Source organism: Anabrus simplex, chromosome 14 (genome assembly GCF_040414725.1).
Source record: "Anabrus simplex isolate iqAnaSimp1 chromosome 14, ASM4041472v1, whole genome shotgun sequence".
In the NCBI taxonomy this organism is placed as follows: domain Eukaryota; kingdom Metazoa; phylum Arthropoda; class Insecta; order Orthoptera; family Tettigoniidae; genus Anabrus; species Anabrus simplex.
In genome coordinates this window covers 100,083,305-100,100,809 of record NC_090278.1, presented here as the reverse complement: position 1 = coordinate 100,100,809, position 17,505 = coordinate 100,083,305, and the positions used below count along the sequence as shown (strand labels likewise).

Genomic DNA, 17,505 nt, shown 5'->3' with positions numbered 1-17,505 from the left:
AGTACGATGGGGTCGCCACTCCCAAAGTGATTTATTAATGACTGATAGATGCTATGAAAAGAGAATGGAGAGTGTTGCTGGAATGAAAGATGACAGGGAAAACCGGAGTACCCAGAAAAAAATCTGTCCCGCCTCCGCTTTGTTCAGCACAAATCTCGGATGGAGCGACCGGGATTTGAACCATGGTATCCAGCGGTGAGAGGCCGATGTACTGCCGTCTGAGCTACGGAGGCTCCACAATGACTAGACAATGTCCAAAGTGTAAATCAGATTTCTCCTACTGTATGGGTATCGATAAAGTTCCTGCTCTCTCGAGATTACAACATGTGAATGGCAAATGTAGCCTCGCACAAGGTCTCTTCTTTGTCGCTTTATTCCTCATCTTGAGAGAGACTGCTTTATATCCTAGCTGGCATGCAGATTTTTAAAAGGGATTATTTAAGAATGGCTAGACCATTGAATCTGTTTTTTTAGTAGATGAGAAATTGTGGGAAGCAACTATCAAACATTCAACTGGGGAAACTGTACTCATAGTTGGACACTTCCCTGCAAGTATATTGTTCTTTGAAACTCGCTTTATAGCTAGTTCTCAACAAGAGAAGTATTCTGATATTCATGCAGGGTGTTTTTATATTTACTTACCATATGGCTTTTAGTGCCAGTAGTGACTCTTGTTTGACGGCCATGGGTGGCTTGTGCGATCTGAGAGGCTGAAACGCACATTGCGTACTGCTGTTAAATACCACCAAAGGGCCTGATCAAGGCCTAACACCCCCATTGGATGCACGAATCACAATCGTGTGCCATCACTCGATATGAACACCACGAAGAGGTTCTGAATTGAACTCAGGCTTTTGGAATGCAATCTAGTGATTAGGAATTGTGTGCCACCACCTCTCCTACATTGTCACCAACGTTTTGATGGTGAAATGGGACTCGAACCAGCTTACCATGGTGTCCGATTGTATAGACTTGATGATCATTGCCACCAGTTCAGTCTGCCAGCCTTTCCTAATGATGTCTCGTATGTCTGCAGCACTCAAGTGGCGCTGATGAATTCAATAGACATTGTTGTGAACATATTAGAGATTGTGGGAATGTTGTATATTTAAGGATGACATTACTCATCTTCAGCTGTACGTGTCCCCTGGGTGGTGCTAAACGAGTAACAATTTTTGCAAAATCTTTCCAGAATATTGAAACATGAGCAAACAAATAAAACTGCTGTTTTCGGAGCAAAAAAAAAAAAATTACTGCAAGGGAATGCTGGTGGTTTTTCAACAAAGAAACTTTTAGAAGTAAAGAAAATCATGATAACAGATGTAGATATCCTTCTCATCAACGAAGCCAATATTACACTTGAAAACATACAATATTTAAAGATCCAAGGGTATGTCATCTATGCTCTCCTCAAAGCAAGACACGTAGCTAGTGGAATATTTGTAGCACTGAAGAAAAATATCATGTCAACATTCAGAATTTTAATATTAAAAGAACTTATACATCTGAAATTATGACACTTGTCATATGGATCAACAACAAGAAAATAATCTTTTGTGTTTACAGCCCTCCAAACAATAAAAATCTGCATCTCCACCTTTTAGAAATTAAAAGAGCTACTATTTTTATAGGGGTCTTCAATGCAGCTTCTCCAGTCTGGGGCTACAACTACAGGAAGGCAATAAAAGACCTTATGGAGAGCAACTGTTTAGAACTACTATACAGTAACAAAGATCCAGCAACATACATTAATCGCTGTGGTTCTACAACTAACCCACGCCTCATATTTGTGTCAACACACCACAGTCATCGATCACTACTGGAAGATCCAGGCAGTGGACATACTGTTACATCATACAGTGAACCTGCTCAATCTGCAGACCAGAAGACAGACTGGGAAACTTTCAGAAACAACCTGGAAATTAAAAAGGCTGGAAATTTATTTTGATGCACCTATCATCCTGAATAAATTTACTACAGCCATAAAAGACGTAGCGAAACTCTGCATACCTAGAAGTTCTCAAACAGAATATAAACCTTTCTAGTCAGATGAATTGAACAATTTTATGTCCGACAGAGATAAAGCAAGAACAGCTGAGCTCTCTCAGGATCAAAATGATGTACGGAAATGGCGACAAACTGCAAAAATTAAAACAAGCCATAACAGTATCAAAAAGGGAATCTTGGAACACATTCTTAACAACAGTTGACTATAGGAGAGACAGCAATAAGGCCCGCAAACTAAACGACAAACATGTAGTCACTCCTTTGAATCCTATTATGATAAATAAGGAAATTACAGATTGTCACAAAGTAGCAAACCACTTCTGTAAACATTACTCTTCAAATAGGTCACCCTCAAACAAATAGTGAAAAAAATGCATGAATTATAATGCAGAAGACATCTTCGGCAATTCATTTTTCATAGAAGACTTAAGAGATGAACGCCCAAGTCAGAAAATAACCAGGACCTGACGGGATAGTCCCAAAATTCATAAAAAAACTTCAGACCATCTTCTCGTAACGTACTGCTGTACATATTCAACAAATTTTGGACATCAGATGAAAACCTACCAAATGACTGGACAAAAGAAACTATCATTCCAATTCTAAAATCAGGCAAGCCAATGAACCATATTGCATTCGTACCAACCTATAGCACTTACCTCCATTCTGGTAAAAATTCTAGAAAGGATGATTACAAATATTCTCAATTAGTACTTGGAAACAGAATATCGCCTACCAGAACAACAAGCAGGATTCAGACAAAGCAGGTCCACCTCCCATCATATGAGAATTACACAAGCTGTGAAGGAAGCCTTTAACAAAGGGGAAAGTGTCTTGCAGTTTTCATCTGTTTTAAAGAAGCCTATCATACTGTATGGCAAACGTGCTGTTAAGGAAGCTTATCAGATTAAAAGTAAATGGACGCATGTTAAAGTGGTCTTCAAGATTCCTTTGACAAAGAATGATCAGTGTTTGTTACAACAGCACTTGAGGGTGCAAGCAATCAAAACACAAGGAGCTGTAGCAAGCACAGCATTATTCAGTGTGTACGTCAGTGATCTTCCAACAACAGTAAAGGAAGTGAGTGATGTGAATATCAGCATGTTTGCAGATTATGTTATAATTTGGACCACAACACGTAACAGTCCAAATCAGCAAATGCTTCTTGAACACAGGATGAACCAGGCACATATAAAACTTAAAAACTGGACTGAAAATAACAATATGGAAATCAATACTACTAAAACAGCATATCAGTTTTTCTCCCTGAGACATCACAATCCTACTTTCAGTGATCAGGCACTTCCAAAAAGTGAAAGCACCAAGTATCTGAAGCTGAACTGAACCAAACACGTGGAGGAGAAATTGCTGAAGAGACTAGCAGGAGCTACTAGGGGAGCAGTCAACAGAACCTACAACACTTACATCAAACCTGTTATAAAATACGGCAGTGAAGTACTTACTACAGCACCGCAGATCACCTGGAGAGGTGTCAGAATAATGCCCTATGAATTATAACAACTTACCAATAGAAGAGGAGATGAAACAACAGCCAACGCATATCTCAGCTTACAAAGACTCCCCCAAATGATCGGGGAAAAAAAACCACACTTAATAGCCCTAATCTTAAAACCCAAAAAGATCCTTTGAGTCTCGCCAAAGAATACATATTAAGAGCAATCTGGAAATAAAAACTTGAACCAATCTGTATGCCAGTCAACCCCATTGAATATATGCAAGTGACTGCAGTTCTTTTCTAGAAGAGGCCTGCAAGAAAGACTGTTCACCATATGATCTAAAAGAGCTGGCCCTCTGTACAATAGAAGAAAGATATCCATCTAATCAATGGCTAAAAATATATACAGATGGCTCACAGGACAAGGAAAACAAAACTGGGGCAGGAATACATTCACCCCACTTCTCAGTAGCCGAAATGAAATGAAAACAAATTTTGATATAGAGATGAAAGTAATATCCCATGCACTACCACAGTTATTAGGCAGAAACAATCATTAATAAAAATGACAGACAAGTCTCAAAATAAGGAACTCAAAGAAATTCTATGTATGATAAAAACCCTCCAAAGACTCCACAAACAGTTCTCATTTCAGTGGATTCCTTCTCATTTTTGAAAACCAGGTAATGAAGAGGCAGACAGATTCACCAAAAAAGGTATCACATTATAACCTGCCAGTCAGACTGATTTTTTTTTGTCAGCAAAAAAGATTCTGAAAAATACTATTTAAAACAGGCATGAATACATGATCTAAAAGAGCTGGCCCTCTGTACAATAGAAGAAAGATATCCATCTAATCAATGGCTAAAAATATATACAGATGGCTCACAGGACAAGGAAAACAAAACTGGGGCAGGAATACATTCACCCCACTTCTCAGTAGCCGAAACAAAATTAAAACAAATTTTTATATAGAGATGAAAGTAATATCCCATGCACTACCACAGTTATGGTGAAGAAAACGGCAGAAACCAAATTATGGAAGGATATTTGTGCTAAGTGGGATCAGTATAAAATAAAACCAAGAGAAATTGTAGCCTTTTTCAGACCTAACACTGGCCATGACTTCTGAAACGAATCAACATTCTGAGATCTGGAAAATGCACACTTTGCCATGACCCTGGATAAGGACACCTGCTACGTGACAGCCAGAACTCAATCAACTATACTGGAATGCAAGAAAGCTGAAGGATTGGAATCTGGACAAGCCATAAGATACAACAACGGGTATCCCCATGGGAAAGAATGGTGGAGTCACTGTTTTTCGCTCGATTATTTTATCGCAGTACGTTAATGTGTTGTAACAGTTGACACAGACTAACTTGACATTACTGAGGAAATATTGTGAATGTTTTTTCAAGTTCATTATGAAGGTGACTAGAGCTAGAGAAGGCGCCTGGCCTTAAAACTGAGCTAAGTCCATACAAAGTGCTGGTAATTAGGGAAAAGCCAGACAGAGGAAGAATGATGATGTATCCGGAATTTGTTGTCTGCATCATATTTCTGTATTCATGTGATGTTACCCTGTATGATGTATGGAATGTCAGCTCACTTTTTAATGTGTGTGTTGCTAGCTGCTGCTCCATCATCTGCATCTGGCGGCGGCGGTCCGTCGGGTGTGACCAACAACACCGCCGACAGCGAGAGTGACGACAGTGAAGTGGGACGTCTCCAGGCTCTCCTGGAGGCTCGAGGACTGCCACCTCACTTGTTCGGAGCTCTAGGACCGCGCATGCAGACGTTACTGCACCGCAGCATGGGGGCCAGCTCATGTGAGTGTTTCTGTTTGTCAGAGAGATGACGAGGACAACCTCCGCATCTTGATACACTGCTCTCTCCTCGTAAATCACAGTACTTCTGCATCCATCAACACTCGTTGTTTGTTCTGTTCGATTACTTACATTTTCTCTCCTACCACCTGTATTCACCTTTACCTTTTTTTCTTCTACTTGTTCATGTGTTTATCCAGTTTTCTCCTTATCACTCACTTCCTGCATCAAGACTGAATGTCTGTCAAGGGTTTGTTGGGAAGCTGGGTGTGGAAAAACTCGAATTGATGAGGAGATTGTGCTAGTAAGTACAGAACAGTGATGTACTGAACATTGTCCTTGTCTCCTCCTCCCTTGCTGACCTGTCATTGTTTATCCTATTATGTTCCTTTCAGAGAGAAAAAACTTGTTGCTTCATCATCTTGAAAACCACCTTAAAACGATGTTCCACTAGTTCAGTACATAACAAGTGTTGACAAGTTAACTTCAGCACAGAAATGAAAATTACATAACTCTTGCACCATACGTAGTAGCAAGGCAGTGGGAAACTGCCTCATTTTCCTGGGCCATCTATGACAGCTGATGGCAGAGTGGTTTAGGATGAAACTCCCTCATACATGTAGTGGTGTATTATTTTAGATTGAGTGGAATGTATTGTGAGTATTCCAGTGTAGCATCTGAATATTAGTAGTGTGGAGGGAATCACAATTGTTCTCTTGTTTCAGCATCCAAAGCTCAGCAGCTGCTCCAGGGCCTGCAGGCTACAGGAGATGAAGGCCAACAGCTCCAGGCACTCATAGAGATGTGTCAGATGTTAGTGATGGGTAATGAAGACACACTGGCTGGGTTCCCTGTCAAGCAGGTGGTTCCAGCCCTCATCACCCTGCTCGGCATGGAGCATAATTTTGATATGGTGAGTTAAATTTTCAAGTGAGAAATTAATGTTGCTTTCTTTCATTCCAAATTCTTCTTCCGCTCCCTTTATCCAACTTCCTATCGGGGATGGTAATGTATCAGTGACCTCCATTTCTGCATGTTCTCCCACCACTCCTTTTGCTTTTCTGTCATTATTTCCTTCCATTCACCACCAGTTTGTCTTTGAATTACCTGTTCCTTCCATCATTCTGACACGACCATACCATCAGTCTGTTTTTGTACATTCTTTTTATTATCTTTGAAGCATGCTTTGCAGTAACTTCATTCCAATTCCCTTTATTTTGCTCTCCTCTCTTTCAGCTGTAATGTCTGTTTCTGCTTCATATGTCAAAACTGGGTTGTACACACCACCTCTTTGCATTGTCTTGGTACTGGTTCATTCCATACTAGGTCTCTTGTAGTCTGATAGAATCTTTCCATCCTATAACAGTGTGCTTCCCAGATTTTTTATGCTTTCTACCAATTCTAATGTTCCTTTGTCATTTTATCACTCCTCTTCCTTGTCTCCACCATTGTTTTACTCTTGTCCTTTGCCGCGCTGAGGCGCTGGCCTTCTGACCCCATCTTGGCAGGTTTGATGCTGGCTCAGTCCGGCGGTATTTGAAGGGGCTCAAATACGTCAGCCTCGTGTCGGTTGATTTGCTGGCACTTGAAAGAACTCCTGCTGTACTAAATTCCAGCAACTCGGGGTCTCTGAAAACCGTAAAAGTGGTTAGTGGGACGTAATGCCATTATTATTATTATTATTATTATTATTATTATTATTATTATTATTATTATTATTATTATTATTATTATTATTACGCTTGTCCTTGCTTATTTGCATTCTTCACTCTTTGATAACTTCACTCCGTGTATCTAGCCAGCTCTGTGCCTGTTATTGTCATAGTATCATCTGCAGATATTTTACCCATTTCTTTTACCATTTGTATACCGCAGGACACGGCTCCGAGATCACAGTGCGTGGGTCACTTCCTGGCAAGTTGAGATCTGGCCTAAACAGTGGCACTTAATGTCACTTACCACCAAATTTTATTATCATTATTGTTATTGCTGTATGTATGTGAATATTCCATACCATCAACTAATCTGTGCACCCTAATTTTACAAGAGAAAATTAAAACAATCATCATTTTACAGTTCCAGTTTCAGATTGTTGGCGAGTGTCTTCCATTCTGTCTGGTTGAGATACGACCTCCAGTGTCCTGCGATCTGCAATGTCCATCCAGTGGGTTCTTAGTTTTCCTGTTACATGTCTCTCCAAGTTAACATAACCTGTCCTTGTTGGCTCCATCCTCATTACATGCCCAAACCATTTCAATCTAGACATGCTGACCCGATCTAACATTGTCGTCTGAATCCCACCTTCCTTTCTAACAATGTCAGTCCTTAACTTGGTTTTTTGAATTGTGGACCTCAGGAACTTCATCTCAGATGCCTGCAACCTTGAGAAGTCCTTCTTGGTGAGGGTGCAGGTTTCAATACCATAGGTGTGAACTACTGATTGAACATCTCCGGCTCTGATTTTTTTGGTACTTCAGGATTCCAAAGGAGTGTTCATACTTGCTGATAAAAGTGGGAGCTCTTCTGCACTCTGCCACCTCCTTTGTGGCTAGTGTATCTCGATATTACACTGCCTAGGTATGTAAAGTTTACCACATTTTCCAGTGGAAGGTTTCCTAGCATGATGTTCACTGGTCGTCCCTCCCTGTTTATTGCCATAACTACTGTTTTGGGTTCACTTATCTTTAGATTCAATTCCTGGCACTTAGTCTTCCGTTCATTGAGTCTCTACTCTACTTGTTCTGCAGTTTCTCCCCAGATCACATCATCACCGAAAGCCATTGCGTTTTGTTCACCAGAGGTTTTCTTGATCATCATTATGTTACCCATATTGGTCATAAAGAATACTGGGGATAGTGCACTGCCTTGCTGGACTCCACTTTTGGTCTGGAACCAGGATGAATGTCAGTCACCCAATCGCACAAAGCTTGTACAGTCCTTTTTTTCTCAGGCATTCCCATATCTTCTCTCTTGTAATGCTGTCATTTGCCTTCTCAATATCACGGAAAGCCATAAACAGAGCTTTGTCTTTTTCCCAATATTTCTCCATTAACATATGGATACTGAAGGTTAGGTCTGTTGTGGACCTGTTAGGCCTGAAGCCATACTGTTCCTCTTCTAACTGTGCCTGTAAGGTGACTCTCAATCTGCTCTCTAAGATTTTCTTAAGAACCTTGAGCCCATGAGAAAGGCGTGTTATTCCGCAGTAGTTTGAGCGTTTTCTTAAAAAGTGGGGATAATGACATCCTTGCTCCAAACTGCATTGGGAACCATGTGTAGCCACTCCTGCTTTAATCACGTCCGTGCTGACTTGATCATTTCCTGGAGATTTCCCTTGCGACTTCTGTAATGGGAGGTTCCTCTGTGTAGGTTTCACCAGCTGTTCTCTGATCTGCTTCTGTCCTGTTCAATAAGTAATCAAAATGATTCCTCAGACCTCTTTCATGGCCAGGTTTTCATTAGGTTCCTCCATTGTTTTGATGGTTTCAGCTGAATTCCTTTTGTTTTTGATCACTCTGAATGATAATTTTGATATAGCCTCTGCCGTCTTCCTCCAGTTTTTGAGTAAATTTCTCCCTGCACTTCTCTACTACTATTTTAACTCTCAGTTTCTTGTCCCGGTAAACTTGCTCGAGGTCCCTGATCTTCCCCTCATTCCTTACCTGTTCTCCCTATTTCGTTCTTTTGTGCTTTGTTCCTTTTGTTTATTGAGGATCTTACTCTTTCATTCCACCTGGGTGTCTCTTCTTCCCTTACTCTTGCTTCTTTTATCAAGGTGTTCTTTAATCTTGTCCACTCTACCTCAGCACTCTCCACTTCTTCTATAGGCAGTTGTCCTGATAGTTGGTCCTTTTTTCAACCTGTTTCATTTCCCATACCTTAATCTTTGTGGTCGCTATTGAGGTAATGACTAGGACAAGGATTTATAGGCACTAGAAATACCCAAAATGGGGTGGCAAGTACACACTTATGTAACAAAAATGCACCAAAATGGCAAAAATAGGCACTGACAATCAAGTCAAATATTCCATCTCCATAGCATTTCAAATTTCTCAGTGTATGTTGTCACCAAAATCAGGAAAAGGCAATAGTAATAAATATGATGATGATGATGATTTATTTTTTATCTTAATTTTTTAGCGAACATAGGACTACTTAGGTTTATGGAGGTTTTTCTTCTTTTTGTAAAATTCTTTTAGTAAAACACAATTTTTCATATTTGACTATCAAAGGTTATGAACCTTTAGTGGAGCAAGCTCCGATTCACAACTACGGTTGTTAGCTGCAGGGGATATTTATTTAGCTGCCACTAACATGTGAAACAATTGCTGTTGGGGTACCGCCACTGACACGTGGAACTGTCGTGCCCTTTATTGCCTCAAGATGTTTATTTTCTGGCTGTAATTTTACGGCTTTAAACCAACCTTCCTCTCTTTTTTTCCGGGCTTGGGCACGGCAACAGCAAATACTGAGCTACGCAATCCACCCAGCAGATACTGCAGGCGGACTGAGTACGGACCCGTGATGCTAATAAAATGAAATGTTTTACTGTATTCCTTGTTCCGCAGTTTGTGTTATGAAAGCCTTTTGTTTTCATGTACATTTAAATTTTTAATGGTCTTGTAAATAAGAAATTTCTCACGATATTAAGCGACACTATATTTTCTCCAAAATAATCCCAGCACCAATGCAGTTTCAAACCAACAAATATGCAGGGCTCAATGGGTTAAGAAAAAGACAAAATAGAGTTGGAGAGAAAAGGACATACGACCCTCATCAGTTAATCCAGAATGCCCATTATCGGCAAAGAACAGGAACTAAAAGACTAACGGATAATTTAGATGACCTAATACTAATTCTAAAGCGTAATGCAGAAGATCTAGCTCCATTAAATCCAAGGGAAACACATGCCTGGTGGACCTCTGATTGTGATAGAATGCATGAAGAAAGACATCAAGCTTGGTTGAAATTTCAAGCCCACAAAACAGAAGAAAACACCATGAACCTAAAAAATATCAGAAAAGAATTCACCCAAACAAATGGAAGAAATCAGAGAAAATATAAAAAATATTTAATAAACTCTATTGAGGAAAATTATTACAAGACCAATTCTAGATTATTGCAAAGCCTTTGGTAAACAATTGAAAAAATACATCCACCCCCCACATTAATTTTGAAAAGTGAAAATGGAAAAATAGCAATAGCAATAACAATAAAGAAAATGCAGAAATCATGGCAGAAGCGTTAAACAAATTCTTAAACAGTAAATAATAATAATCGTATGGCCTCAGCTACCGTGTGCAGACATTTCGACGTTTAGTTTTATTCTAGGCCCACTAGATGGCAGACAGAGTAAACTGGATATCTCGTGGGCGTCTATGGCTTGAGATTTAATGAATTTTGTCAGGTAAACACCAAATGTGTCACCAGAGATCTTTTAAATGCCGACATCATACGACATGGAGTATCGAATGGACTTTTTTCCGCCCTTCAAAAATTATGAACCTGTAAAGCTCTTAGTGATACACATACCCCGATAAAAACTAAACCAGAAAATATAAACCCACCTACAGCAAAAGAAGTTAAAACAGTGCTTAAGGAAATGAACTACAAAGCATGTGGAGAAGACCATGTTTTGCAGAGATGTGCAAATAAGCCGGCAGTGCAACTCGGACATCCCTCCATATGATACTACAGAAGATTTGGATATAAAAAAAATTCCCAGAACAATGGACAACAGCTATATTTAATCCAATTCATAAGAAAGGTGAAGTAAGTAATCCAGACAACTATAGAGGTATTTCCATTCTTGACTGCACGTATAAGATTTTCTCTAAGATACTATATAATCGGATTAAAGAACAACTTGATCAAGAGTTAGGTGAATACCAGGGAGGCTTCAGACCTTGGAGAAGCTGCTCTGAACAAATAACTTTGAAGCTAGTCTCGGCTTATTACAGAAAACGAAACGTGCCCCTTTCAATAACGTTTATAGATTTCAAGATAGCTTATGACTTCACCCAAAGCTAATCAAATTGATTGAATTTATTCTAATACAATTTCTAAAATTAAGTTCAGAGGAGAACTTTCTGAACCATTCTTGGTAACGACTGGTTTAAAACAGGGTGACTGATTGTCACCTCTTCTTTTTTTTAACTGTGGACTAGAGTACATTATGAGGGAATGATACAAGAACAACTCGAAAAATTCAAAAATTGGAACCCAAAAAGATAACATACATTTGAACTGTCTGGGATTTGCTGATGATCTAGCTCTTCTGGCCAATGATATTCAGGAAGCAAAACAGCAAATAAAACCTTTACAGGAAATAGCTCAAAATATTGCTTTGAAAATTTCATTTGAAAAAAAAAAAAAAAAAGCAAATTATGCTAACTCAACTTCCGGTTGCAAACAAAATTAAGCTGAAAGACCAAGAAATAAAAATTGTAGAAAAATTTAAATATTTAGGTGAAATAATCACATACAACCTGAATGAGAAACCAGCATGGCAAAATAGAATAGATAAACTGGTTACAGAACAGCATGTTACCAAGAATACTGTACATATAACAAAATGTGTCTCTCAAAGCAGCCAAATTGAAACACTACAAAAGTCGCCAAGCTGCAAATTACATCTGCATGTGAAACATTATTCAAAACAACAAACGCAGTTGCAATAGAGAGAGTACTCAAGTTAGAAAGGAGAATAGTGAGAACCTGTTTAAGTAAAAATTATCAAGTAAACTGAGTCTGGATACTAGCTTCCAATGAGTCAGTTTATAAAGAAATAGAACCTGTGACTAGCACAATGAAAAAGAAACGAATATCATTCTTAGAGCATCTAATACGGTCACCAGAAAATAATCAGTAGAAAAATAATAGGAAAGTTATGGTAGAGAATTTTTTTTAGATGGATCACTGAACTTAAAGAAGACATGAGAGAGTTGCATATTACAATAGAAGATTTAAAATACAAAACACACACTGAACATATTGAAAGATAAACACACTAGACTACAGACAAAAATCAACAAGCAGAGAAGAGGAAGGGTGATTCCAGAAGCAGAAAGGATGAAACAGTATTGGGCTGGCAAAAAGAAGAAAAACCTCCATAAACCTGACTAAGTAGTCCTATGTTGGCTAAAAATTTAAAATAAATTATTAATACTATTGTTATTGTTAAGAATAGAACAACTCTATGAATCTATCCAGTCTGTAGAACTTCCTAATGGTGAGGTGACTAGGGATAAGACCAAAATATTATAGGAGTTCCAAAGGCACTTTGAAACTTTGCTGAACTGTTATGAAAATGTCACTCCATTAGACAACGAACCTTATGATTTTGGCAGCACAAATACCACTAGTCTGACATGGTTGGAAGTAGAGAGAGCAGTATCTAAGCTGAAAACAGCACATCAACTGGATCAGATGAATTAAGTGTTGAGATGATAGCACTAGGAGAGGTAGGATAACAGTGGATGTACAGGGTACTAAATAGAATCCGGAAAGAGAATGTAGCACCCAATGACTGGAAGGAAGGAGTCGTCATCCCATTGTTGAAAAAAGGTGATAGAAAGAAATGTACCAACTACAGAGGTATAACTCTGCTGTCACATGGCCTCAAAATCTACGAACCCATCCTTGAGAGCAGGATTAGAAAATATGTTGAACCTACACTTGAGGAACAACATGGATTTAGATCTCATAGATGAAGTATATACCTCATTTTTGCCACCAGAATGCTCTGTGAGAAGTATTGGGAGAAAGGTAAAACACTTATACTGACGTATGGCTTGGAAGCAGCAACACTTACTGGACCAATAAAGAGTCGTCTTCAGGCAACAGAAATGAAGTTCCTCCGTTCTTGTCTACAAAAAACAAAAATTCATAAAATAAGGAATGTGGATATCCGACAACAGCTTTACTAACACACATGCATCAAATGATTAGAAAATACAAACGAAAGTAAAACAAAACATTTCCAGAACGATATCCAACGAGTTCATCATCATCAATACCAACTTCGGAACTTTCATCAGCATCACCTTCCCACAAAATGACGTTATCGCTGCTATCCGTAGCATTAGAAATGCTACATTTCCTGAATCTCTTCCGTGTGAGGTCTCCAGGGATACGATTCCATGCCGTCAAAATCCACAAACACAGCAGCTGAACTTCAGGGCGCTGAATGCGACCAGTTGGTGTCAGTGTGTGAAAATCAGCCGCCATCCATTCTGTATAGAGCTGTTTCAAGGCTGCTTTAAATGGACGGTTCACGCAGACATCCAGCGGCTGTAGCATAGACGTCATCCCGTCCGGAATAACTGCTAGGTTGGTTTTCCATCCGTGATATTTTTCTTCAAAGCGTCTGTTGTGTGGCCGTGGTAACTGTCGAGAACAAGCACTCTCTTTTATCCCAATAATACACCAGGGCGATGTTGCCTGACACACTTTACCCAGTCTTCCACAAGTGAACTGTCCATCCAGCCCGAGTTCTGAAATCTGACGATAACACCAGCGGGTAGAATTTTAGGAAGCGCTTTACACTTGAGAACAATGTATGGCGGCAATTTGGTTCCGTCGGCGAGAATACACAACATTACCTGACACCGTTGGTTTCCATTACGACCTCTTCTAACGGTAACACTTTTCACACCCTTAACATTCACAGTCCTGTCCACTGGCTTTTCAAAGTAGACTGATCTGCATTGCCAATTTGGGAAAGCAAGTAGGCATTTTCCTTCCGCTACCTAATTATGTGACGCTGCAACAACAATAACTTCTCTTCGTAGGCACCAGGAAGATGCTGTGAAATCACACTCAACCCATTTCTTTTATAAAAATTACTAACCCATCCTCGGCTTGCCTTAAACCGTTCCGATGAAAGTTCCTTTGTGATCTCTAATGCCTTTAGCTGGCACATTTCGGTTGACACACATCCCAATTCCTGCCTTTCTGTAACATATTTATAAAGATTTTTCAATTTCTGGAAACTACACTGAGTTCACGCAAAGCTCTACGATCACCACTACATGTTAATAGCACATTTTTCTTCTTTCCCCAATAGCGAATACACCGTCATCAATATCGTATTTCCTACCGGCGTCACAATTTCCAATAATTCCCGAACTACTTTCAGTTTCTCACTCGCAGTAAAAGATCGCAAGCGCTTTGTGTAGTTCATGTTGATACTCCGAGAACGTGCGTGAGACTGACACCAAGCGCGGAAGTAGCATATACTGAGAGTGGAGAGAGCATTGTTGCCAAGCCGTGCCGGCGGTGATGCCGGAATTACGCACATTTGGAAAGATAAATTTCCCCAAATTTTAAATAAGACCCGCACCCAATTTAGGAAGCGATATTTTCGAGAGAAAAAAAAAAAAAAAAGCCGGTGCGGGTGGTATTTGAGATTATATGGGATTTGCACCAATGTCAGCCTCTCTTTCTCTAGGAGAACTGTTGCCTTTATAATCCTCTCATTGATGTACTGGATCTCTGTAATACCATCTAACTCTTTAGACAATATCAGTCGTACTCAATTTCTCATCTTTGTTGTTACCATTCCAGTAGAGTATAGTTCTTCCTCAACTCTTTCTTCCCTTTACCTTTCCATTTAGTTTTACTCAGTCCTAGGATTGATATTGTCCTTCTCTCCATGATATCCACTAACTCTTCCACATTTTCCAGTCAGACTCAGTACATTTATTGTTCCTATTCGAGTATGTAAAATAAGGAATGAGTAAATCCAGGAAGAAATTGGAGTGGAAAAAATGAATGATAGAATAGAGAAGAGCAGACTAAGATGGTTTGGGCACATAAAGCGAATGAGCGACAAAAGAATGCCAAAAAAGGTGATGGAAATGCAAATCCAAGGAAGGAGAGGCCATGGACGACCACGATTGAGATGGAAGGATACCATCCAACGCAGCATTATAGAAAGAAACCTGGACTGGGACACAGTGTTGGAGGAGGAGTGGTGGAAAGACCGAAGAAAGTGGAGAGGAACCATATTTGCCCCTACCCGGCTACAGCTGGATAAAGGGAAATGATGATGATGATGATGATGATTCGAGTATGTCTTCCCTGGGGTTGTTGCACAATCACAAGGCCTGGCCTATCATCGGACTGTAAGCCATCATACCTGGTGTGGGTCTGCGGGTGCTGTTGTCTGCTCAGAGTTCTTTAGCATCAGAGGCTCGTATGTGTTGAACACAATTGCAGTTACTCTCCAACTGACTTGCTAGATCTAACATTAGGGAAGATTTTCTGTCTAGCCTTTAGCAGTCCCCTGCCACAACGCATAATCATTCCATGTTGTTGCACAAATATCCAGGACGACCTACACTAGAAAAAAAAAAAAAAATTACTATTTTTGTTAATTTAATATTAATAAGTGCAATAAAGTGGTCGTAATTGCATGCTCCCGTACCTATCTTCACCATTATTTTCATAGTCGTCATTAGCGGAAGAAATATTTGTTAGCATTTTCCCGTCAAGTTCAAACTTTGTTTCTTCAAGTAAATCACATTTTTGAAGATTTTTTTTTTCCATTGGTAGTGGAACGGAATCCCATGAACAACTCACAAATCCAGAGTCATATCTGGTTGCTTTATTTTCCACTCTGCATGAACTTGTGTTTTTCATCAGCCATCCATTGTGTATTTTACTATTTTACTGCTTTGAATGGTACTAGGAGGATGGTTGTTAAGCCTCTAGGGAGAATTACTAAATCATTTTGCCTTGTTGCAACTTTTGTCGCATTTTTTGATGTTCGCGGAAGCTCTCCGGGACCGGTATATTATGTAAATTTAGCAGCGCGCCTCGGTGTCATTGCCAAACATTCAACTCCTAGTCAACCACAAGGTCCATATACACTTGCTTATCACTACGCTTTTCATTTACACTGTCGGAATGGTTTTTCTAAGTTGGTACCAATCGTCCATCACCATTTAGACAAAACATGGCAGTACACCTTTGCTTTTCATTACTGCCGGGTCGTGTCAATAAATTGGTTTCCCCCTTCCTGTTGAGAGAATTCTAGAGCGGCATTTCAACGTAGGCTGGCATTTCATCCGCCTTAGCAATTTGTTCTCGGTGGAAATTAATTACGTAGCAATGAAAATTCATTACTGTTTCTTCATAATGGCCTGGAAGCCATTGAGGGATGATAGTTCTCTGGAATCCCGGTCCATTGCGATTAAAAAATGTTATAATATATAAGTAATAATAATAACAACGTAAACGTTTCCACCTTTTCAATACTAAAATATATTCACAAAATTATAAAATACACGGTACTAGTTTCGACCCATCTAGGGGTCATCATCAGCCGTATTGAAGCAAAGATCACTTTTGGATGGGTCGAAACTAGTACCGTGTATTTTATAATTTTGTGAATATATTTTAGTATTGAAAAGGTGGAAACGTTTACGTTGTTATTATTATTACTTATATATTATTCTCAGTTCAATACGGACCAAAAACATGAAATTCAAAACCATTAATAAAAAATGTTAGCATGCAGCGTAATGTCTAGTTACTTTGCTATGGCTAAAGCAGTTGCACACTTGTTTAGTGTTCAGATGCTTAGCTTTTTAGGCCGCTACTTGCCCGGTGATTACTATTTGTTTCGAGAAGTCTCCGTTTGCCAGATCTTAGTTTTCTTCCAGCTGCAAGGTTTCCAATTTTCTTTGCTTTCTCAATAACGCTAAGCTTTTCTTTAGCTGTGAACATGCGATAACGAACTTATAGCCATACTTAATATATCGGGCACACTTCGAATGTGCTACTGAAGCCACGCAGAGAGGGGCTGGACGGCGCTGTAGTATAACGGCATCCATTGTTTGAGGTGGTGGTGCCAACCTTATTTCAAACAGTGCATTCATGCCAGAGTTCTTCGCAAAATTCCAGAAACAATATATTCAGATGTATGATATTCTTATTACTGCAAATTTCATTTTAATCTGAGGTTTTCCATTTCTATCCATTTTTTTTCCTGTTGAATTTCTTTAAATCATCCTGCCAGGCGACGAAGCAGACTGCATCTCCAGTGAGTAAAATTAATAATATATGTCTCAGCTTCAGTTCTTTGAGAAAGAATTCAAGATTTCTGACAATATGGTTTCTCTTACCCTGTAAGTTTGGTTATTTCTGTGCTGTACGGGAGTTTTCTGCTTGGATCCTTCAGCTCCAACTGCTATTCTCCCCAGTTTT

General features: G+C 39.4%; 1 protein-coding gene across 17 annotated transcripts in view; it reads left to right on the top strand.

The window, feature by feature from the left end:
* The window catches only part of ctrip (E3 ubiquitin-protein ligase ctrip), a 322,022-nt gene that overhangs the window by 103,232 nt on the left and 201,285 nt on the right, over positions 1–17,505 (top strand). For all 17 annotated transcript variants that reach the window (XM_067157963.2, XM_067157962.2, XM_067157961.2 and 14 more), the window contains 2 exons: positions 5,098–5,295; positions 6,018–6,205. In XM_067157963.2, coding sequence (XP_067014064.2) covers positions 5,098–5,295; positions 6,018–6,205 — 386 coding nt within the window. The remainder of the gene's footprint in view (positions 1–5,097; positions 5,296–6,017; positions 6,206–17,505) is intronic.